This window comes from Lytechinus pictus, chromosome 3, assembly GCF_037042905.1.
Source record: "Lytechinus pictus isolate F3 Inbred chromosome 3, Lp3.0, whole genome shotgun sequence".
Taxonomy (NCBI): Eukaryota; Metazoa; Echinodermata; class Echinoidea; order Temnopleuroida; family Toxopneustidae; genus Lytechinus; species Lytechinus pictus.
The window spans coordinates 38,319,144-38,345,082 of record NC_087247.1 but is presented as its reverse complement, the minus strand read 5'-3'; the positions used below and the strand labels follow the sequence as shown (position 1 = coordinate 38,345,082).

Sequence of the window (25,939 nt, the reverse complement as noted above, 5' to 3'; positions counted from 1 at the left end):
TGTTCATGTTTGAGAAAGACAATAAACATAACACATTGATTTGTCGATAATCCATTCTAATACCATACCCATTATGATCCTGATGATCTATGAATCCAAACACCAGGTACCTCGCAATCAGGTCCTATGACATCACGTCCCTTACCTCTTCCGAACCCCTTCCCTTTACCCTAAACCCTCAGCCGGATTCTGCCAATTAACTTATCTCCGTCACCCGTTTCGCAGTGAAGGAGAGAGATGACACAAACTCCTCCCTCTCCACTACAACGGTCGACTAAAGCGATGTCAGCAAATGTTGAGCGTTGGCACGAGTCAAGTTTGGCAACATCTTCGTACCCCGTCGTGAAACTTTTTTTTCGTGAATTATCAGGGCTTAGGTAAAGAGGAAGGGGAAGAGGCGAATTTTCAAGGATATCTCCTTTCTTCCTTTCTCGTTATGTAAGGCTCGCCTAGTTTTTCATTGGCAGAGGGTGTGAGTTTCCGCGTTCATGGACTTGTACTCTGTCTCCCCTCGAAGGCAGAACGATCAAAGAAGAAATAGTCTCCCTCAGCCTTTCGTTCTTCGCACAAACGTTGGCGGTCGAGCACGGCTTCGTTCACCGCCTCGCATGCTCTCTACCTCTGCCCTCAAATCGACCGGTGATTGTGGTCTTGCTTGCCAGGAGCTCTTTAGGGTGTGGCGGAGTTTCAAGATGTCGGGTGATCAAAGTGCAGAGAAATTGGACAACATGCTGACGAGCATGGATAAGATCCAGACAACTCTCAAACAGATTGAGGTGAATGGACGACCTGGAGACTCGGAGGAGTATTACCCACCAAGATCAGACAAACAAAAGGTATCACAAAACGTTTTTATGTGGCGGTGTCGATTCTTGGCGACATTCTAATGATATCAAATTAACTTGATTAGTGTATTTGGTTAGATCATTGTCTGTTCAATGCCCTTAGTAGGATTATCATTAATATGAATATTAAAAAAACTTGTGTATATTAAAGGGGGTACTGTCTCCTCATTTCTAATTTAATAGGCTTCAGGGCTGGAGCATTATTGTAGGTATATACCTTCAAGAACATGCATGTACATAGTGTTAAGTTATTATTATTCATTTATTTATCTCTCTTTCAATTTATGATGATCATTGTCGACTGATCTTTATAAAAATAGTAATGTTTAAAATCATACTCTGACTAATTCTTCGGTTCCTTGGAAATATTTGTCGTGTGATTGCAATTATTTTCATTTTACAAAGAAACCACGACAAGTCCGGTAGTTTAGTACCGCAGCTGACGCTGTTTTAAGTGGTAATAGCACATTACCTTTCAAATCGAATTCGAATATTCCGAGGATGTGTTACTTTGTCATTGCCCTTTACCACCCTAACAGGACATACTGTCCACACAACAATTGGTTAAACAAATTTATCCAACTCTGGGTAGTTTTCAACCAATACTGTGTAGTTTTCACCCAAAGCACACATTATTGGTTTAAAACTACCCAGAATTCGATAAAGTTTTAACCAATTGCTGTGTGGACAGTATGTTGCCCAACATTTTTGAGAGTGTAAGTCATAAGCATAAGTTATTCCATTAGTTATGTCAGGAGACGGTATGTTAGGTTTGTATGTAGAAAAGAAAGAAAGAACAAAATAATGAATATGATCGAATAAGAAGAAAGAGGGGTGACGAGGATGACGAAAAGGAAAAGAAAAAGAAGAAAGCTAACGAGAAAACAGAATTTGGAGAGGAGCAACAAGAAGAAAGTTGAAGAAAGATAGAAATAAAACACAGAAAATGAAAATGAAAATATAAAAAATAACAGATGAAGGTTGAATGCAAGTATTACATTTTTACAGCACTAGTATGAAAAGAGATTGAGTATGATTTGCTATTTGACTGAAATCATTACAGATACGTATTACTATTTTGATTTGTCAAATGAGATAAGCAATCAAAACAATAATCCAATATACTAAATATCATTGTATTAAATTGTATTGAAGGTGTTATGAAAATCTAAGAGGAGACAGCTATACACCTTACAATCTCGACGCCACATCCTTTTTAAAAGTTCCCTGGGAGTGGGATAAGACCTCGATCCCCGCTATAACCCTAGAACTTGTACCTTTCAAGCAGGGCGACAATTTTCCTCAACTGATATGATCACTTTTGACTCACGTCCTCCCCCTAAACCCACTGCCTATATCTTGAAATTCTCGCCCAAACTTGCATGGGGAAGGAGATGTCGAATCTGGTGCTCCATCCACTGCAAAGTTTTCCCGCCGAAATTGAAGCGCGGGATAGCGGTGTATATTATCCCCGTATGGGATAAGACAAGGTCGCAGATGTTCACTACATCATTGCGAAAAAGAATTATGATTTCTTGTTACAATACAAGGTGAAAATAACATTATTTCAAAGAAATATGCTATCTGCAAGAGTGGAAATTATATTTTCCTGTATTAAAAAAAAAAATCGTTATTTTTACTTCTTTTTTCAATAATGACGATGACCGTCAATAAATGAGCTAATATCGAGAAACCCTAAAAAATGTGGGAGTTTGTGTCAACGACTCTCCTACTTCATTTACTATCCACTTGTGCATCGCATTTGATCTCATCATCATTTTAATTGACAGATATACACTTTGTATTAACATCCAATAAGCTGTCATGTAATTCATCTTCAGTAACTGTAAGTAAATGTAATAACTACATTCTTAGATGAATTGAAGGTGAGGTCAATTTCGTGACTGATGAATACAGAATACATCAGCTGCTCGGAATGTTCATTGATACCAAGACTTGGCCTGATCGGTACCAGGGTCATTCGGTGTCTCATGGGTTATCCAGCTGGTTCTAGGTCTAATTAATGAAGCCACAGGACCAGTAATTAGGACCAGCCAAACCTATGTAGTTTGATGAAACCGCTGCTATCGGTCTTCGCTGTCTGAACCTATTAAGTAAAAGATTCCCGCGCGGGGTCAATTGCATTTTAAGGAACCTATTACCGTACAAAAGCCGATCCCTTATATACTAATTTGGTAAAAGAGGAGGTCTTAAAGAAAGACAATTGGCTCATTACATGTAGTTATACAGTTTGAGTTCTTTTAAATGATTTGAATCATATCTTATGTATTGTAATGTGTATGATTATTATAATATGTAAGCGAACCTACACTTAAATTTATATATTTTTTTTCAAGTAGGCATTATTTACCTTATGCTTATTTGTTAATATGAACTTAGCTATACTCTTATTTGCAGGTCTCTACAATTTTGGCTATAAATCAATGTCGGATAAAAACTGTTACTATTACCATTTTTTCGAACATGTTGAAAAAGGTATTTCTATAGTTTAATATCTACTGCAGATCTCATGCTATTTCATGAATCAAAATCTCGAATTTAATGTGAGCTTGAATGGCGTTGCCTGTCAAAATTCGATTCGACGTTTGCAAGTAATAATGGAGATAATTAAACCAAACATTCCTTAAACATTGCGTAAAGGGGTGACAAATTGTGGTTTTAATCACCTTGTATTGTTAAAGTCGTTTAGATCAAGTGATGAATGAGGCTGTTGTGATTAGATGATGGGTAATAATTTTGCCTTTTGTCATTCTTGACACATGGGAGATGGGCTTAAAGATATTAGTACCATTGATCATCGGTAAAGATGTTCCACCTTCATGGACATTAAGTGTGGGATAGGTAAAGACCCCATTGACCCCATTTAACAATTTTAAATGAACGATGCATGAAAGATATCTTCTATTCCATTGGTCAAACAGAAAATAGCTAAATATGAACGGCCGTATAATAATAATCCCTCTAACGTAGCTGCAAAGGGGGCTTATAATACCACTTTCCCCATCTATGGTTTAGGATACAGAAAGCGGATGGTTTGCATTATGGTGTTCCTGTTTATACTGGTTGCTTGAACCACATCAGCAAACCGCAAACAAAGGAAGATATCATGACAGACAGAACAACTTGTCAGAATATATAGTTTGTTTCAACATCTGTCTCTATCATGGTACTTTGTCAGTTACCACAGACACCATTTATGATTTAAGATTTGTTTATAAAAATTGCAGCCCGTTTCGTATTGTGAGTATTGATAATTTTGGGGGAAATTAATTATCATGATTATCATAAATCACAGTCTCTCTCTCCCTCCTATCGGTCTGTTTTCATTTTGTTGTTTTCACAAACACGACACCCCCATCCATCCACCCACTCTAAGCCCCCGCACACACTTGCACATGCACATCGCCCTTTTTAAAAATAAATTTGATTTGACAGCGTGATAAACAACACCACAATTTAGACCTTACTGATTAGAAATATAAGTGAAGGCTAAACCAATTTCTAAATGTATAATTATGGTTCACAAACATCGCTCCTTATATCAGCGAGCTAGCATCAATACGTGGGTTGTCGAGTTACTTATACAGGAAAGCATTGAGTACCTGTGATAAGCGAAACAACACCCAACAAGACACACCCACATGGGACACCTTCAGGCACCAACGCCTTTACTAGGCTTACCTAAACTCAAAGAAATTGGATATCTTTTAGGAAATATTATCATTCAACTAGAACGTAACTATATTCTCATTTGGTATTAGACTACGATACTCTTCTTTAACATAGTTAGATTAGACTATTTCACAGGTGATAATCAATTACTTTAATAAGTTGATAGACAGTAATAAGGACATAGAGGAACTCTAAATAGAATTAAGTTGGCAATGTGCGTAATTTTCTTCCTTCATACAGATTTAAAGGTCATGAAAGGACGATATCAAATGAACGAATAATATGATATATTGCTTTTATTTTGTTTATGTATCATTTCTGTCGTTTCAGATAGGTTAAAGAGACAAAGGTTTGAATATCAAAGTCGAAATGCCCAAAACCGTTCAAATAACATGAATAATAGCCCAATTTGTGATTTAATTATTTTACATGTATTACACAAACGAAATAATCACAAGAGGTGAAATTTATAATTAAGAAAAACTTTGTAAATATCATTGAGAACATAAAAAACCGGTTTGATATTACAAAGTAAATCAGACTTTGAACATCAACAAATACTTTGTTATCGTTGACACAGAATACATAATTTCTTGCAACCTTTATGAAAATGCATTCATTTTTTTTTTGTCAAATGTATGCAAGAACATTCGGAGCATGGGTAAAAATTGAAGATTCCTGGTCTTTTTTCCGATTTATATAAAGGCGTGTACCAATATTCAAAGTGATTCACTTACTTGAATTTCACTCTATAACCGGTTCTTTGATGAATTAATTCCGGTGAAAGAACATTCCACATTTTCGATTTTTCATCAAAACAGCATAATCTCTTTCTTTTAACCTGTCTCTCCCGTCTCTCCCACACTCTCTCCCTCTCTTTCTCCCCCTCTTTCTCTCTCTCTCTCAATCCTCACTTAGACTCGGAAAAGCCTGCCAGACTTAGTAAATCATGCACACTGATCTGTATGTTAATCCAAAGATACAATGATTCATACCTATCTTTACATTCATTCAAACAATTTTGTAAATAACTTTGAATCTCTTCCTGAGCGTTTGAAACCGACTTTAACCAATGCTTCAGTGAATCAAGTCATATTAGTTGGTATTATCAAGAGATGTATGAATTCATTTTGTGTTTCTCCATACCACTCAATCTCTTCGGGAAAAGTTGGCTTTCACGTGAACTTATTCACCGAAATATTATCTTCGTTTTAGAGAGTAAACTATAAGCATTTGTTATTGCAAAGGACTGACCTACATTATTTATGATCTAATCATAATTCGTCAACATTACTATCAAATCTTAAAGATAGTGGGTTTCGTGTTTTTTTTTAAATCTTTCTAAATGCTTCTTGTTTGGGTCACGTGCTATCGATGGTATACAGCACAGGCTATTGAAGGCCATTGATCGGCCCTCGGAGCGAATTATATTTCATTTAAATAACAGTTTGGTTATCGTTTGTATATTATACAGTTTACATGTGTATGAAGGACCATGTGAATTAAGGAACTGGAAATTTTCCAACGAAATATATGTTATCTTTATGTTGGTCCTTAATTGGTAAGCAAGAAAGAGGGTAAATGATTAGATATTTCTGATAGCCTAAAACATGACCAAGATATATTGCCGTACAAAAAATGTTGATGGTTATCATAACGGTATATTTGTATCATAATAAACAATTTGGCTGATGGAGTAAACCAATATCCTTCCAATCTGTGGAGTAAAGACATTCATGGCAGATTGCCATAAAAGTAATTGTTATGGAATGTAAAGGCGGCAACTCCTATTATGTAAAGACTTATATTTTGGTGCAGTCATGTTAATATACCTGTAATATATAGTAAGTGTCTGCATGGCTATCAAACATCAAACACAGATAATGTGTTTCAATTTTATGTCCTTTTGCTGGGGTTATTCTTCATTGAGTCCACGAAACAATGACATGATTGCCACCAGTTCAGCGGTATTTAAATTATTTTAGGAACATGATGAATAATGTTTATAATTTAAAGTAGTTGGTCTTGTTGCATGCATAAATGAATAAATAAACAATGAGTTAATGAATAGATGGGTTGATGGATGAACGGACAAATGGGAAAAATAAATCAATAAATAATGTATAACTGACTGAATGAATGAACGAATAAATGAATTCATGATTGAATGATATGGCTATGTTTACCTGATTACCATTGAAACAATACTGTTTGTAAGTAACCAAGCTCAGAAAAAAAAGGAATTAACTTTTTTTTTCGGGGGGGGGGGGTAAACGTGCTATGTTGTCTCTCTTCTTAGTTCAATGTTGGGAAGGTCCCATGAAAATGGTTGATGTTTCCCTCCAAAGTAGGTCAAGATTATGCGCAAGGTTAGGATCGATACTTCCCTTCGGGCCCCGATCACTGACAATTATAGAGGATTGGGTGAATAAACCTTCTTTTCAACACCTGTGAAATGAAGATCAGCATGTTAAGGAAATATATGATCTGACATGAGTCCAAAATATGATAGAGAATGAGATTGTGGTTTCGACCGTGTCAGGTAGAATAATCCTGAAATGTGTTCACAAGCAGGTTTGAATCATGAGAGCTATCCAGATCAATTTAAAATGGTACTTTGACTTATGATTCATCGTTTTGATTTGCTGTACATCGTGAAATTCCTACAACATTCTGACATAATATTTATGTTGGCTTCAGCAAGAGAGAAAATAATTTTAGCATATAATTTTAACAATGTCTTGTCCGAGTCAGGTTAATTAGATGTGTATAATATTTTGGGCGAATGAATACACATTATGATTTGTAATCATAATTATCATGGCAACATAGCGGGACAAACTGCTTATGTTATCTCTCGTATTATTTAGAAATTGATTTTCTTCATCTTCATATCGGAACTTAATGAAACTTAAATCTTGCCTAGAAATTTAGAAGTGAGTTATTGAAAGGCATTGTACAAACCAATGGATTGAGAAAAAAAATTAACATCGATGCCTTCAAGAACTAACGTTCGCCACAGTGAATTTGTGAGTAGGTCTGTGCGAGTAGACTATTCAATCATGAAGTACGTCAGACTGGAAGTGCTATCTGGCCCAAACAGCCGCGCGACAAAATTAGAAGAAGCGACAAAAATATTGAAATGATCTGGATTTCTTTGGAGATAAAGACTGTCGGATGTAAAAGACCGTCTCACAAAATGTCAACTGTTGAGAATATAATCATGATGATTGGTTTTGTATTAACTTGAATTATTTTTAAAAATTTATTTTGATAGAAATATCATTCCAATTATCATCCACGGGAGCTCAAGGTCAAGGAACTGGGAAAGCCTGATATTAAATGAATGCCAATAATTAAGAGACACAGAATCGTACACTTTGTCCTTACGTGAACGTGCTAATGATGATTATAATAACAACAATAACTTAAAAGAACATGATAATAAATGATGATGATAATAAAAATGAATCATAATTACAATGAAAAGATAAATTATTTACCTAAGAATAATAACAATAGTAATAATTATACTAATGATAATAATGATAATAACAATAATCATCATGATAATTATGACAATGATAACGATAATAATAATAATAATGATAAGAAGATGATAATTATATTAATAATAATGATGATAATAACAATAATAATAATAACAATAATACCAATAATAATAACAACAGTAAGAGTAAAAAATGGAAAGAAAACGGCAAAATTATAAACATTTTTAACAAAACAATATTTTTTTGGTTCTTTTGATAAAAATATTACCTTACTGCATGGGTCGGCTCCATAGGGGCAGGGTGACCGCCCCTTTTTTTCAGGTAGTAAAAAAAAACAAGGAGAAAGCACAGTAACTCTATGACTTATTACCCCCTGTTATCCAAGCAAAATCATATAATTTGTCCACCCCGTCCCCTTCATGGCATCATTGCGCCACCCTTATTTTTAGCTGTCTTACCTCAACCAAAGTAAGGCCATGCCGGCGCTGCCAGGGGCGGGTTATATCTAATAATTCTAATAACGTTGTGTTTCTTAATTCTTGTTCAGGTGTTTGCAAGGATTCGATGTAATGTTATCACTGTAGGTGATATTGATACAGTAACTCAGCAGTTTACATCAGAGATATATTTGAGTGTCACCTGGAAGGAACCAAATGTTAAAGGCAAGCAGAGAGAGGTAGGTTCTTTCCCTGTTTAGTTTGTCTTTACTCTTTATGAAATCAAACACAAGAATACAATAAAAAAATATAATTAATTTAGTCATTGTAACTGTGGTAAATATGTGTTTCTACGACGGTCAGCTGTGTGGCATGTGTGTGTAGATTTTCTATTCTTGTCAGAAATATTTGTGTTCTTTACCAACTAGAACATAGTAAAGTAAATGCTTTGAGTGTATAGTTTTAGCTCAAAAACAATTTAATGAATGGCCTTGAGATTGATTGGTCTTGAATTTGGTGTAACATTCACATTCATTTTTTCTTCCCATTTTGTTTCTCTACAGGAGGTAAATTGGGATGAGCAATGGGATCCTCGCATCTATTTCTTTAATGCAGTGAACATAGATAAGATGCAAACCAACCATTACATCATTCCCAATGAAGATGACGATCCTAGTGGTAGCCCGGATGTTCGTTTATCGATCAGAATGAAAGGAACATTCAAGTGCAGTATGCAACTCAAGGATTTCCCCTTCGATTGCCAGGTAAGACGATATATCGTAATTAGGATTTTGTTTGTTTGATAATGTCGTTACTCTAACGCGCACAGAATTTTGAACAGAGAATGCACACAAAGTATTTCATTTTCTTTTATGTACTAAAAATAACACACCACAGATTGTATCCCCCTCTTAAGCTTATGCCAAGAACGTTTCTACAGAAAATATTGCTTCAATTTCTTTGTCACTTATTATATTTCACTGTAATTTTGAAGTCATGGCGAAATGATTTTAGAAATGTCAGATGAACACCTTTTGAATATTATAACGCCTGGATATCATCCCCTTTTAAGACAAATATCGTTTATATGACAAACGTACTACTATAGAGAGTTGATATGTAGGTTCCGAAACGTCAACTACGTCACTAACAAGTCCCTGGTTTCATATATTTTTTAAAAAATTATTCTTGATTGACGAAATGTTCCCCTAATAATATTGTTTGCTAATAAAGATTAGGAGATTACGCATCTAACATCATTTTGGCTCTCTGCAATGGTATTGATTGATACCCCCAAACATTAAATAACAAAGTTTCCAAAAAATGTATTCCAATATGCAAATACGTATAAATCTATTTTTATTCTTTTTTATGATGATGCTTGATTTGAAAAGGATCTGACCATTAAACTGATGTCTGATTGGCCAGTAGAAGATGTGGAGTTTGTGAAAGACATGAACATCAAGGACAGCATCAGACTCGATACATTCACAGGTACGAACTTACGGAATGAAGACAGTAGCGATATCAATGTGGAGGACGGCGACGAAGACGATTATGAAAATGATGATGATGATGATGATGATGACGATGATGACGATGATGACGGTGATGACGATGATGACAATTATGATGATGATGATGATGATGATGAATTGATGGCGGTGGTGGCGATAGTAGTGGTATTGGTGGTGATGGTGGTGACGATAATAATGATGATGGTGACAGTGGCGGTGGTGGTTTTTATAATGATGGTGCTGATGATGGTGATGAGGAGGAGGATGATGAGGGGGATGATGATGATGCACACCAAAAGGTTAAAGTTGACCAAATATTATAGGTAAAGGGGGAACATGCTTATTTCTTCGGGGAAATAATACCAAATGCTGTGTAAAATGTAACTCAATGTTGCGTTGAAATTTAGCCATAAAACATGCATGTTCCTTTTTATCCTACATTGGGTACATTATTGTTTACGCAATCATTTTAGAGTGTAGTGAGGAGGAGGAGGAAGAGGAGGAGAAAAGGGGATTATTATGAAAAATAAGGAGGACGAGGAAAAGAATGAAAACGTCGAAAGTGATGATGACAATGATGATAAAGACATAAAGGAGAAGTGTCGGATATGTGATGAGGCTGATTATGATAATGATTTTATGCGATAATGATTGATTATAGTGTAATGGTGATAATGATGAGGCGAGACAAAAGGAGGAAAAGAGCGACGATGCTGTGATATGGACAAATGAGATGACGATGCCGATGGTGATGATGATAGCACCATATTTATGTTTATGCTGGTGTCCATGGTTTTCTGTATTGTAGTATGCCTTTAGACGTTGATGTTGTGTCTCTGAGAGTTTCTAGCAGCACAAACCCTTACCTCCATCGGACCACTGCACATTTCTTTTAAAAAATACATCTATATGACTTGCATGGTGGTAATTTTCTGTATTTGAATGTCAGACATAATTTAATTTTGGCCAAACAAAGTTGGTCCGTTCCAGAATACTTTTAATGTCTGTATTATCATGTTACTTATATCTGTGCTCAGAGGTCACAGTTGTAAAAAAAAATAATAATATGTTTTGAGAGAGGACGAATTCAAGGGTTTGTCTCCCAAACATATTCGCCCCTGAAATTGTAATTGAGCATGAGGTCTGAAGAGGAAAAGATCGAAGGGTACGTTGAAAGTGATATATCCTGTTGTATCCGCCATCTTGAAATAATGACGTCAATCCTAAAGTATTATTAAATTTGATTTGTTTATAGACATTATACCTGAGAGAGTTATATGTTTGGAAACCATTGCTACATTGTACGTCATCTTTCATGCAGGCTAGACTTTGGGAGTGTTTCATAAAATTGTTCGCGGAGTTACAATCAACCTTCCACGCGACTGGAATATGGACAAAAAAGTTTCTCTTACTGATTTTGAATAGCATAAGTATATACAGTTATTATATTATTATATTACTGATATTTTCAACAACAAAAAAACAAAACAAATCATGAAAATCCATTCTGGTCATGAAAACTCTCTGGCACGAGCATATTTTGATAATGTTTAGATATTTCGATAAAATAGTCTTGAGTATAACAAATTGTGTATTAAAACATATATCATCATTAAACGATATTATTGTCAGTTGGGAATAGTTAAAAATCAATCACTTATTCATTAAAGAATCTGTTTCCCATCATGATTTATGAATGTCATTGCATTGATTCATTGATTTATAGGGTTCACACCTTTGTACTTTGTATAATCTAAACCCGTAATAATTTATCAATTTTTTTTTCAGCTGGCCAGCAATGGAAGCTATGGAAACATGTATTAGCTCAACCAATAGAAGAAGACAAAGCTTTAACAGGAGCACATAGATCTTATCCTATCTATCATATCACCACACATGTGCAACGAAAACCCGGCTTCTATATCTGGAATATCGCCCTCATCATGGTAAGCAGCGATAATCTTAAACCCAGGGCTCAAGTGAGGAGACGTGAGTTTCCGCTGCACGACGCCCGACGGATCCAAGAACATAGAAAATGTATTGTCAAATGCCCTTCGTGACAAAGAGCAACCGAAAAGTCTTTGTCGAATATTGGTGAATCAATACAGCAGTTTCGTCCAGGACTCTGGACAAACGATTATTTGCAACTTTTCGGCGGCTCCGAAACTTAGGACGAAACTGCTGTTCCGGGTCAACAATTTTCGACAAAGACCTCCCAGCTGGTGTTTGACTGGTATTTTTGATACCATTAATGATACTGACAACAGATACTGACAACAGACCAAAAACAAATTTGTAGGCTCCATACTGACCGACCACTTTGAAAGAAATATATATAAGAGTAGTCAAAATTAATACTGGTAGATGTGAGACCGTTCAGTATTACGTAAGTTTTTCTTTATCCTTTTACAAAAAATATAGCCTATATGCCATTTCACACCAACATCGTCAACAATTATTGAAAGAGAGAAAAAAAGGCCTGCCGCAACTGCCAGACATAGGTTGACGACAGACCGACTGACTAAAATGACAATAATACCAAAGGATCACATGATGTGGCAAACTTTCGGTAAAGAGTCGGACGAATGCCCCTGTGACAGTTTGACTAAAAACATTGGTCAAACCGATGGAATTCACAATACAGGATAATGCCAGTTACACCGGCAAAATCGACTTCAGACCGACTTAAGCCTTTACGTTATTTCTAAAAAATACTCTATCGGTTGATTTGTGATATACAACTTTGGTAACGGAATTACAAGAAAATTCTAACATGATCACAAAACAAATATTGTCTGAACCAAATTCGAGGGTAATAGAATCGTCTTTCTTTGATGATTAGTGTTATGACTGTTTGTGGAATTATCGAGCAGTCATTTGGACTTCCTGAAAGGTTAGATCCACTTCCCACTAAAAATTTCCATTGGTAAATATAATTTTCGTTGATGGTGATGAAATGAACCGGGAAAAAAAATCGAAAATTAAATTTGGGCTAGTGGTGAGAGAGGGGGTGGGGTAACCAGGTTGGTGCGGATTTGGCCAATATAAATAGAAATAAACAATGGAAGACTGACTGTATATACAAATGTTATATTGTATCATCCACACCCCAAGAATAAAGAATTAGGATTACATTTCTCTTTGAAAAAAAAATCATCATGATGATAAAATCAATAAAAAATACCTCCCCCCTGAAAAAAAAAAAATGGGCTTGGCCGATTCGTCACCCCCACTTTTTTATGCCATGGAACATTCGGTAGCTATTTGCCTTACACAATCAGCTCATTGATTTACATTGTATGTATTAATGGTTCTATTTCTTCTAGCTGCTGATCGTCATCTTAACTTTCACATCGTTTGTGGTAGAACGAGGGGCTCCAGCAGACAGACTAAGTGTGACTGTCACTCTACTTCTCACAGCAGTAGCATTCAAATATGTCGTCAGTCAATCTCTACCACTCATATCTTATCTAACCATGTTGGTAAGTAAATCATCGGAAATGATCTAATGTAGTTAAGTATATGAGACTTAAGATTCGTTCCTCTTGATTCAAATTTTATTGCAAAAATTTGTGAAAAGTTTGGTATACAATGATTCAGGGGCGGCGGGCAGAAGGCAAAATGGCACCTTTTCTTTTGAAAAGGGCACTATCTTAAAACAAAGAAAAAATGAGCCAAAAAATTAGGATATTGTTTTCTTATTTCAAAGGGGCACTCATTAACACATAAAAAGGATCCTTCTCAGGTGAAAGGGGCACAGAACACATTCGTGAGGGGCACTTTTATTGGGTAAAAAGGGGCACTGAAATGAGAAAGGGCACTTACAAGAAGGCAAGGGGCACTTGCTCACACGTAAAATGGGTCCTCATGTGAAAAGGGCACAGTTGGCAATGATACGAAAAATGGCACTTGATCACACATAAAATGGGTCCTCAGGTGAAAAGGGCACAGAACACGTGCGAGAGGGGGCGTTTTTGTAAAAATTTGCACTTATACGAGAAAGGGCACTTGGAAACACATAAAACGGGTCCTTCTCAGGTGAAAGGGGCCAAGTAAACGTTCGTGAGGGGGCACTTTTCTTGCGTAAAAGGGCACTGTTTCAGTGCTTCAAAAAGTGGGGGCACTGTGCCCCCCCCCCCCAGGATCGCCGCCCCTGCTATGATTGAATTGTAATATCACGTGGTTGTTTCAGAAAGATTTTTTTTTATTTACGAATAATGGGAGGCCGGATAATAATAATAGGTGTTACGTGTATTTTGTTTTCAGAAAGAGGAGGGGAGGGACGAGGTGCAGTATCTTAATAGTCGAATTATTGATGATGTTGGCATTGTATTCGAAGTCGATTAATTTAAGAGTGAATGAGGCTTATGCATTCCATTAAGAGCACTTTTCTAATCGAATTTGTTAGAATGAGAAAGTAAACAGTATTGTTTTGTACTGTTGTATCAGGCACATCGCCTTCTTAGGAACTAACACTTTCTTCCATAAAATTTGTTTTTTGCATGATTCTCTAGGATATAAATTCTTGTGTGTAAAGTGTAAATTAAACTTCTTTGAGCTGGAAAAAATGAATTTTCATATGAATAAAGAGGTTACAATCAAATGTTTATTATACAGGACAAGTACGTGCTATCCTGCCTCATCTTCCAATGTTTGGTGGTCGGTCAGAACGCTTTATCAGCCGTAGTCGAAATCAACGATCCCGATAAAGAGAAGGACTGGGCTAAATGGTTCGATTTTATCTCCATCATCGTGCTCGCCGGCATGGTATTCAACATCACCGTTGGGTTTATCATCTCTAGTCTTATAAGGGTAAGTGCATCGGGCGCCATCAAATCAGAGGTGTTATATAGTAATATGACCTATTTTTTCTGTATTCTCTGTTTCTTCTTTCTTTTTAAAAAAGTTTTCAAAAAGTAATTCCCCATTCCCTCCCGTTCTACGAAGCATCGAAGGAATTATATCTGTCTCTCTTTCCACAGTATTTTCAGGAGGAATTCATGTTAGTCCCGTGCTGATTACTAAGTTCATTGTATACTCAATTGATTGTAGAGTATATAGACTAGCCTATTTCATACTCTACAATGAAATGAGTGATCAACATGGGACTAACATGAATCCCCGCTAGAATGTGTATGGTATATCACGGGCCTAAAACATTTCCCGTAGACTCGTGTGTTAAAGTGGCACTTAAAAAAATCATAAAAATAGGATGAAATTCGAGGGTTGAATGTTTACTACTAGTGGATAGGATATATGTATGGCATTCCATATCTGACCAGAAAAGGGTACCTCGACCGGCTCATTAAAAAATATCAAATATTCACTGCTGAATGATACGCGCCGTATAAGCTAGAACAACAACAACAATAACAACAACAAATGCATCACTTGAGACAGTAAAATGGCCCTAATTCTTCCGCCAGTAAAAAAATAGTTGAAAAGTGGTGATATATATCTTCCCCATTTGGAAAAAGGAAGTTCAGTAGTTACCCTCCCTAGAATCAGTGTTAGATTGTCAATCATATTCATTCATTTTGTCAATCAGCAATATCAAATTCAAAAATTGAGAATGGGTTGATTCGAATGAATATCTTTTGCCTGTTGTAATTAGGCTCGTGTAACCGTTTGTGCAAGATACATCATTTTTCTAGATTAAATACCAGCATGACCAGTAAAATCATAAAATTTTATTCCGGTAGCCTCTGGTATCTAGAGAACGAAAGTCCGAGTACCACTAAGAGTTGGCCAGATGTCAATTTTGACTTCAAAATCCCTAAATATGAAAAAAAATGAAAGTTTGGACTAAGACCGCTTTGCCGAATTAGGGTCGTAGTACATAAACAATGTTGATGATAGAAATACGATGTCCCCTGTACGTGTAAAACCACATCCAGAGAATGGAGGATGCGATTATATCGGTTCCATCCATGCTAACGTTAGCACCACCATCCCTCTCCGATTTAAGCAGTAAAGGACGGGGGTGTATAGACGCAGGAAGTCAAGCTGATGTACGAGAATTTGGCGGGAAAGGGATAATTAAGAAAGAATTTTCTTCAAAAGGGAAATTCGTCATGCTATAATCTCTTAGTCGATGATAGATGGCGAACTAAAAAGAATCTTCCCTTAAATCTGCTTTATAAATCAAATCATATCTACAGCTGTGTGGGAGTGTGTGTACAGATAGGGCGACGCTAAATGCGAGAGGAGGCATGGGGTCCGCCCATAATTATCTGTACATATGTTATGATAAAATTATGAAATCATAAACCTAGAAAGAAAAAAGAAGACAGGAGGCATTTTCATTATTTGGTTGTGCAACTGGACAATACGCTTATTTTCATTGAAAATTTAAACTCAAATATAGTTACATTCAAAACCCCCTACCAATCATAATGACAGGATTTTTTGTTTGTAAATTTGTTTTCAAACAGTGGAAGATTTTAATGCATGAAATTTGGTATAGAGCAAATGTGGGGCGCCCCCCCCCCCCCCCTGTGATTTTTTTTAAGTAGTGAACAAAAATAGAAAAAAAGAAGGGGAAAGAAAACACCAAAACATTTTTTTTTTAAAGAGAGGCTTGGGTCGTGTAATTCTATATAATAATACCCCTATTCAGAAAAAATGACGTCATCAATATGTCGTCTTGCACACGCCTATCAAAATACACTGCCCACCACCACCAAAGTAGGCCTACTAAAGGTAAATAAATGCCAAATCTTGTTTGATATTGATTATAATCATACCAACTATTCATTTTTTTTTAAGTGTAAGAAAAAAGTAACACCCACTTTGGGGAACATGTTTTTATTAAATAACGGGACGGGAATATTGCTTAATTCGTTGAATATATTCCGTGTGCAGATTTGATTTGGTTCAATAAATCTTTTCTGGTAGATAAGAAAGTTCTAGTAATCGCTATTAAACTATTGTTTGGCCTCTTTGTCTACTGACACTTAACATTTCCGCGGTCAAGTCAGCTCAGTTACCATTGTCATATTTTCTAATAATTGTCTATTATGTCTGTTGGGGAAAAATGAAATTTAATATTTCCAACTATAACACAAGTAGGTAGTTGTAACCTTGTCATGAATTAGTGAGTATACTTTAATGATTAATAAAAGAATAATACTAGTTATGTTACATGTAGTTTGGCATATGAACTGACCATGTGACTTTTGAGAAGTGTTACGGTTTTGCCTTCATATGCGTGTTCGAGGTAAATGTATTTTTACACACAAATAAGTTAATGAGATTGGGAACATTCTTGTGAAATTAATATGCCTTTTATGATTAGTTATGATATTATTAAGAGGGGACGTTTTTCTGGTTATATGTTTGTTTGTTTTTTGCTCATTTCTTATTTTCTGCTTTTCTGATGCCCTATTTAAAATCAAATTAAAATAAATTATTTTCCTGTCTTATTTTGTATTTCTACAGCAAAATAAAACAACTAAGAAGATGAAGAAGATAACAGCCGGATACTTGGTAATCAAAGGACAAGTCCACCCCAACAAAATATTGATATGACTAAAAAGAGAAAAATCCAACAAGCATGACACTGAAAATTTCATAAAAAATCAGATGTAAAATAAGAAAGTTATGACATTTTGAAATTTTGCTTAATTTCACACAACAGTTATATGCACATCCTGGTCGGTATGCAAATGAGGAGACTGATGACGTCATCCACTCACTATTTCTTTTGTATTCTATTATATGAAATATGAAATATTCTGATTTTCTCCCCCTTGTCATGTGAAATCGAGTTTTATTCCTCCCTGAACCTGTGGCATTAACATTGTTTAACATTATATGGTTCAGTCAAGTTTTACATTGTTGTCAATTCTGTAAAAATTGAAAAATTGTATAATTCAAACAATAAAAAACAAAAGAAATAGTGAGTGATGGACATCATCAACTCTCTCATATGCATATCACTGAGTTGTGCATATAACTGTTTTGAGAAAAATAAACTAAACTTTAAAATGTCATATATAAACCTTTTTATTTTACATCAGATTTTGATGAGATTTTCAGCATTATGCTTGTCTGTTTTTTCTCTATTGATTCAGATAAACATTTTCTGGGGTGGACTTTTGTTTTATTCAATTTTCTCTGCATTCCTTTCAAAGTAAAAGGGTGTTCATCTGTTATCGAATACATATATATTAACAATAAATGATACTATTAAATATTTATCAAACATAACCACTTAATTTTAATGTGCTGAGAACGTTAAAAGTAAATTGAAGAGCAAATGATTTGTTTTGTTTCATCAAACATATTAAACCTAGTTTATAGATGAAGGAATGTCATGAGAATATATTATAAGCAATTTGCCTGTCATTGTTACAGTTCGTTTTTACATTTAGATTCTGTATTGACAGAATATTCTTGAATGATCTGAAAGGAAGATCCATTCTACAGTGCGTCTCAAAAAAAACTATACACTTTTGAAATGGCTGCCAAACAAAAAATATGTCACCTTGGGGGAAAATACCTATATATATGGAAAGCCAATAAATTAAACTTTTAAATGACACCAAAAAGTTGGAAAACTATTCATGCTTGATTGAGCACTACCCACTTAAACAAAGGGTATGAAAATTAGGGTGGGCAGGAATTAGCCTTCCAATTTCTTTCAGTTTTTGAGAGGCGAGTCCCCTGGAACTTGCAAAGTTGAGGGTAATGTGATAAATTAATGATCAATCATTATTAATTTAGGTTCTTAGAGCTAATTCAAGAATTATCAAATTTAAATTTAATGCATGAGTGAACATGAATTACATTTTTAGTGCATAATTTTTACCTTTTCACGTGGATCTCAGCAATGTGTTAATGGGAGTCAGAATAGGGATGAGATATGACTTAGGTGGGGGAAGTAGGTTGATGGGACAAAGGCCAACAGAACACTTAGCCACCCCCCCCTCTCTCTCTCTCTACCCCTTCCTCCCATCCTGAGAGACTAGCCTTTGCTAGGGCGAGCAGGAATTAGCCTTCCAGTTTTGTTTAGTGGTGAGTCCTTTGGAACTTGCCAAGTTAAAGGTGTCATGCTAAATTATTGATGAATTGAGATCAGTTTTTGGTTTTACTTAGGCTAATTTCATGAGTTACTAAATTGAAATGCAGTGCATGAGTAAACAGGAATTTTAATTTTAGTGTAGTATTTTAAGATTATTATGTGGATCTTAGCAAGTGTGCTTGTGAGAGTCAGAGTAATGTGACGGTACCTGTTGCATGCAAGGGGGGTCAGATAGGGTAAGACTGGGTTAAACAGTTAAAAGGGCGTTCTTCTTCTTTGTTTTCTTTTACAAATTCCCTCCCCTTCACCCCTTCTTTCTTTCTTTCTCCTGGATCATGGTATTCAAAACTTAAATGCTTAGTGACTGATGGTTGATGGGTCTTTTATTTTCCATTGAATGATTCTAAGAAATTTACTAATTATGATGATTTATGAATTCATTGAAAAAGCTGAATAATCGATTGATAATTTATTGAAAAAGCTGAATGTTGAATTGATCACATTGATTTACTAACAAATTGTTGATCAAATGGTAAAAGTTAATGGCCGAATTCTCAAAATTTATCAAATTGACAGTCCGCTCTGGACTTTATGCGTACATGTAATAGCTTTCAGTCTCGATCTAAGGGAGGCTAAACATTCTGTTGACCTTTTACCCATTAGCTTACTTCACCCACTTAAGTCCTATCTCACCCCTATTCTCCTTACTTCAATGAACACACTGCTGAGATCCACATGATAAAAAGTTAAAATGCTGCACTAAAGATTACAACTGACACTCACTCATGCATGAAATTTCAATTTAGTAATTTATGAAATTTGCTCTAACAGTTTAAATTGATCATTAATTTATCACAACACCCTCAACTTTGCAAGTTCCAAGGGACTCGCCTCTTAAAAACTGGAAGAAATTGGAAGGCTAATTCCTGCCCACCCTAATTTTCATACCCTTTGTTTAAGTGGGTAGTGCTCACTCAGGCATGAATAGTTTTCCAACTTTTTGGTGTCATTTGAAAGTTTAATTTATTGGCTTTCCATATATATAGATATTTTTCCCCAAAGTGACATATTTTCTGTTTGGCAGCCATTTCAAAAGTGTATAGTTTTTTTTGAGACGCACTGTATAGCCCATTTTAAAGAAAAAAGAACAAATATCTATTTTTTTTTATTGTACTGGTAAACCAAGGTGATCCGTGTTTATTTTCAGGAAAGCATTGCACCTTTATGAAAATGCAGTAAAATGTGCATTTGTACCAAATCCTTTATTTTCTACCTTAAACTATTTTTTTTTCAAATACCTTAGTGATAATCTCGGTCGCTTTCTTTTCGTGCTAACTATGAAACCTTTTTATTTTTGCGCCGATGAAATGTATCATACGTATGGACTTGGTCGTAAAAATTCAAGTTTTCTCTTGTTTGAAAATATGATATATCACTAATATCAATAAATATTATTAATAGAACGTATTTAGGCGCACCTATTATGTTGGCGACTGATCATAAAACAATTGGATAAACATTATGATTAAAACAAGCACCTGTGCGTCTTCGGTAATTCAATAATCACTAAAGTTTAAACCTTCCTTTGAAACATGAACAAAAACAGGAAAAATGCGAGCAGATTAACCAGAATTGGCAGACCCGCCAGCGGAACCGAGAGGCTAGCAGGAAGAGCAAAGAGGAGCGAGAAATTCCACCGACGGAGAAGGCCGTCCAGGCCGGTGCCGCTGCCAAGGGATTGAGTTGGAAGAGGGCTAGTAAGGAAGTGGGTAACAATGGCAAAAGCAACGTAGAGATGCAAGGTATTAAGGTAGGCTCCTGTTTAGAATAAATCCTCCACCTTCATACTTCATGATTATCATTCATTTTTTAACATATATTTATTTAGAATATCAAAGTCAATCTGAAATCTTTCGGTACAATTATTTACCAACATATTTCTCTTTGGCCGTGGACAGAATAGTAAATTGGAACAATTGAGCTTCATTGTTGCGTGCAAACAATATTAATAAAACTATCCTATCTATTTTCCAACGGAGCCCCCCCCCCCCCCCACACACACACACACACACACGATTAATATGGTCTGATTCAAGTTATTTATCTAGATTATACGAAAGAGCGTTTGGGCAAAAGAAATGAATTTGTAAAAAAAAATGTTCAACAAAGACCATGAAGAAGTTAGAATGAGATCTGTAAAAAGAAGAACATGAAACACATTGGCCTGCCCCCCCCCCTCCCAGAACCACTCCTTCCCTTTCTTGCACCCATCTCAAGTTTAATTAATTTCATTCTTTGCTTTTTATTATCTTGATATTGCATGGCACAACCCTATAGATAATCGTTTGTCTTAATTGGTTTATGAATTATTATAATTATAAATTATTTAATTATTATATAATTTAAATATCTTTTTTTTTATATATAAAACAACTCTTGTGGATATATAATAACTCATTTTTTGTATAATGATTAAGGTATTTATGAGTGTTTATTATTTATTATGATTCATTTATCATTTTTTTCTTTATTTTATTTTTATATACTGCAGGGTAGGCCAGTTCAGTTTTGCAAAAAGTTAGGCAAAACTGCTTTTCAAAGGCGCCCTGCAGTTTAACAAATAATTCAACATGATGGTTACAAAAGTAACTTAATAATAGACTGATGAACATTCTTTGTATTTCATATAGATATTTCTTTTATTCGTGGATTTTCGTTTGGGGGGTGGTCATTAAGAATATTTAGTCTAGTCTCTCTAACTTCCAGTTTTGCCTATATTATATGTACATATTTGTTGATGTTGTTGTGTTTAACAGACGGAAGCCAGCCTCAAACCCGAGTCCAGTTCCCATCCTTCTGGTAGTGCCTCAAGTCAACAAACTACTGCTACATTCGCCGTATAAACATTATCCCGTCCTAATATAGCACACCACCAGTCAACGATCTGACTGAAATGATACAGAAATATGATGGCACATTCGTCGCCTTACCTCACTGGTGAAAATAATCCACTGCTCAAATCGTTATATCAAACGTTTATAACAATTTAGAAACACTGTTACATAATCATTGGCGTCCTCAGTCAGATCCCGTGTGCATCCGTTAAACAATTTTTCATCAGAAGGTGCAAGAAGGCCGTAATTTTTTGCCGTGAAATTTAGATACACTAAACACCCTAAGATCTGTAAACCAGTTGAATTACAAAATGAAACTTTCAAATGAATAAGAATAACTTTTGATGACAGTATTTGTCAAAGCATTTGTAGTGCAATATGAAGGGCACAACGAACTGTTCAGTTCAGATGTCAATCAACATTCGATACTCTCCACCCATGTGAATGAGTTTATAATTTTGAAGGATACCTCAGTCGACGAGAGTTGTCCCTGCATGTAAGTTTCCCTATACAGATTCAATTTGACTCGGATTGCCTTCAGGCTGCGAGTCATTTCCATTCTTAGTTGATGTGACTTAGATTACAAATTAATTGACTCGGGATGGTGTGGCGTTGATTGAAATCAACTCCTACTGAGTCAAAGAAATCCAAGTCTTTCAAACTCAGAATGAAATTGACTCCTGATTGACGAAATTTTTAGTCAAATTTGACTCCGAAGAAACAAGAGTATGTATTGGGGCAGGATTTCATACAATCATCACAAGGATCAGCTTACCAACATGTTTTGAATATAAGATTGATCTCTAACTATCTTTTAAAGAAAAATCAAAATCTCGATTTTTTTTTTTTTCATAAAAGTAGAATAAAATGTTATTACAATTTTTTTGCATTCAATTCACAACGCTGTGGGCAGAGTGTTGACGCCCTCTACGTTTCATAATTATTTTGGCAAGGCCTGCTTGTCTTGCACTGATCATTAACGAATAAACTTTTGAGAGTGTATAATTTCACAATTTAATCAGTTAAAATTAAGACTACACAGTAATCAGGTAATTCATTTTCCACTATTTCGAAAAACAATATGATTATTCAGGCAAAGGAAACACATATTTATAAACCTGTCAAGAACAGAATTGTCAAACGAAGAGAAAGTGAGAATACTTTTTCAAGCATCTCATTTATTTTTCACCTGACTTGATGAATGGATTTCCAGTCGTTAACTTATATGTGAATAATTTAGAAGCTGAATAAAGGGGACTGTTTTTTAGATAATTAGAATGAGGCTTTTGTAATTGAATTTTTCATTTTATGTTTCTTAGAAGATATTCTCGTGATTTAAGTGTGATTCGGGTACAAAGGACAGATGGAGCTAGATTATTGACCAAATCTAAAATTGTAAAAATTGACTGATTGTTCCATCTCTTGTTGAGTTGATCAACATTAAAATGGCCTTTATCATATTCGCTGTACTAAATCGACTGTTCACTTCTAAGACAGATTTCAGTGCCCTGTTTTGTAGAACTTGGAGACGATTTAGTTGGCTTTTATTGCCATTTCTCCAGATTGTACAATAATAGTCAAATATCGGTTGGATTAAAGTCTTGTGCAGCATATATGCTCTTACAGCTCTTACAACACAGCTCTTATAAGAGCTGTGTTTTTGGGGTATATAACATCGAATGCGTTTTAAAGAATTCTGTAAAACTTTTTTCCGAACACTCAATTTGGGGGGGGGGGGTCCAGATTAAGGAGCTGTCTATTATTACGCCAAAATATTTACATTTGGCTTACCCTTTGCAATTCATAATTTTGCATTTGTATTTTTACATCATCGATTAGACGGAGCTTTGCTTTAGATCATAATAACTAATATATATTAAAACTTATTGGTGTTGATTAATAGTTCATTATTAGAAAACCATCTAGAAATTAACTTTAAATCTCTGTTAATAGCCATACATTTCTGGGCTCTTTAGATGCAACATCTGCATATAAAGAGAGGGAGCGTTGTTCTACAGATTGACCAAATCATTTTGAGTGATTATAAAGAGGAGGGGACCTAGGATACTCCCTTGAGGTACCCCACTTTCAACAGTACGAAAACCTGACATATCACCATTGACAACCGTTGATTGCTGCCTACCCAAATAATTGCGAAACCATTTTACTGCATCCTGATCAAATCCAAAGTAAGATAATTTATTTAACAATAATTCAGACGATATTAAATCAAATGCCTTCTCCAGGTCTATAGTGACCATGCCAATATCATTTTTGTTAGCAAAGTCATTAGTAGTATTTAACAAGGCAGTGGTTGTTGAGTGGCCTGAACGAAAACCATGCTGGATCAAGCAAATTATTGTTTGACAGGTAGTTATAATCCTCCCTGTGGACAATGTGTCAATGGTGTAGTGTAGTCGATACCTTCTTTAATTACATGTGCTGGAATTTGATTCAGGCCAGTGGCCTTCTTACTTGCAATTTCATTGATGTGTTTTTTAACATCTCGACTTGAGATCAGCTTAAAACTGAAAGTGGTTGATACTTTAAGTATTGATCCATATTGTCGTCAAAGGTAAACCTTTCTTTGCGTTAGCTGCCAGATCAACAAAGTTATCATTTAAGCGTGTGGCAATTCCCTTAAATCCCAAAATATCTTTACCATTAAAAGACAGTTTGCGGATTAACTTCTTGTGGGTTTTTTTTATCAGGAATCATACATCGTAAAGATGTCCACATAGCAGGACAATTCCCTTTGTTGTTCAAGATTATCTCTGAAATATATTGCTTTTTTGCCTTTCGTATCATATCTGTAACAGTATTTCTAAGTTTTCTTTATAATATCCAGTCAGATTTCGAAAATTTAGCACGGTTTTTTTATTTCATTCCTTTCCTTTATCTTGATCAATATGTCACTATTCATCCATGAGTTTCTTTTTATGTCGCACTCTTTTTTCCTAAGACTGTAAGAGGTGCGTGTTTATTCAAAACTGAACAAAATTTACTGGACAATAGGCAATATTAGCGTCTGTTTCAGAAAGAACAGATCACCATAATTATAGTGATCGATCATGCCTAGTGGAATGACATCACAAAAAGTTATTTTGTTATGATTTGAGGAATACATAACATCAATAAGTGTTGCAGATGTCTGCGTCATCCTCGTTGGCTTATCAACAAATTGTTTTAAATTGTATTCTTCTACTAAGTCATCAATCGTTTTGTTTGGCAAGTGGGGGGCCCTTTAGAAATGCCACAATTCAGAAAAAATTTGTAAATATCCTGATATAAAGCGATTGATGTGTATATTGTAGATGGATTATCTGGACTTTTAGTATTTATAGATTTTATATGTAATTGTCTTTATTACGTTCAGATATTATGTGAAGATGTATACCCTGTGTAAATAGGAATTTATTTGTTCATTTAAAAAACCGGAATTAAAAGAGATAGTGCAATGTGCAATAGGCACCATATAACAAGGGTTGGACCAATGTCTTTCAAGAAATAACTTGCCTCTGAGTTTTTAATCTCAAAATGAGTGGTAAGCGTTGACAAAGAAAAGAAATTCGCTTTGAAATGTGAATTATTGTAGTCCATAATTTCATCTAAAATTCGATAGATGACGCACTCTTGAGTTCTATGAATGTTTGTTTTGATATATTTCTTCTTGCATACCGTGTAGATGTGGATTCCAATGCTTTGTATATACATATTCTCTGCAGAATGTCAATTTATCAGGTAAATTGTTTTGAATGCAAGAGAAAGTGCAATTATTGTTGTCTTTCACAGTCGTTTTATACCTGCTTGATACTACTAAAGATTGTTCATGTATTAATAAATCAAGAAGTCTATAGTTTTTGTTGTTTGTTAAAAGACACAATAAAGGATTATATACCGACTTTGTTCAGATAATTGTGTTTGGTTTCGTTGATCATTAGCATGGATGAGTTAAATATTAAGTTTACCCCAGTAAATTAATAAGAATAAATAGGGAAATATCAGACAAGTATTTA

General features: G+C 35.1%; 1 protein-coding gene across 1 annotated transcript; it reads left to right on the top strand.

The window, feature by feature from the left end:
- Positions 1 to 239: 239 nt before the first annotated feature.
- On the top strand, positions 240 to 25,838 carry LOC129257299 (gamma-aminobutyric acid receptor subunit epsilon-like). The gene is made up of 10 exons (XM_054895591.2): positions 240 to 836; positions 8,598 to 8,726; positions 9,051 to 9,251; positions 9,882 to 9,981; positions 11,793 to 11,950; positions 13,331 to 13,486; positions 14,622 to 14,816; positions 17,445 to 17,492; positions 20,636 to 20,839; positions 21,846 to 25,838. The coding sequence occupies exons 1-10, from the start codon at positions 489 to 491 to the stop codon at positions 21,930 to 21,932; spliced, it is 1,626 nt and encodes a 541-aa protein (XP_054751566.1). The 5' UTR covers positions 240 to 488; the 3' UTR covers positions 21,933 to 25,838.
- Positions 25,839 to 25,939: the final 101 nt, after the last annotated feature.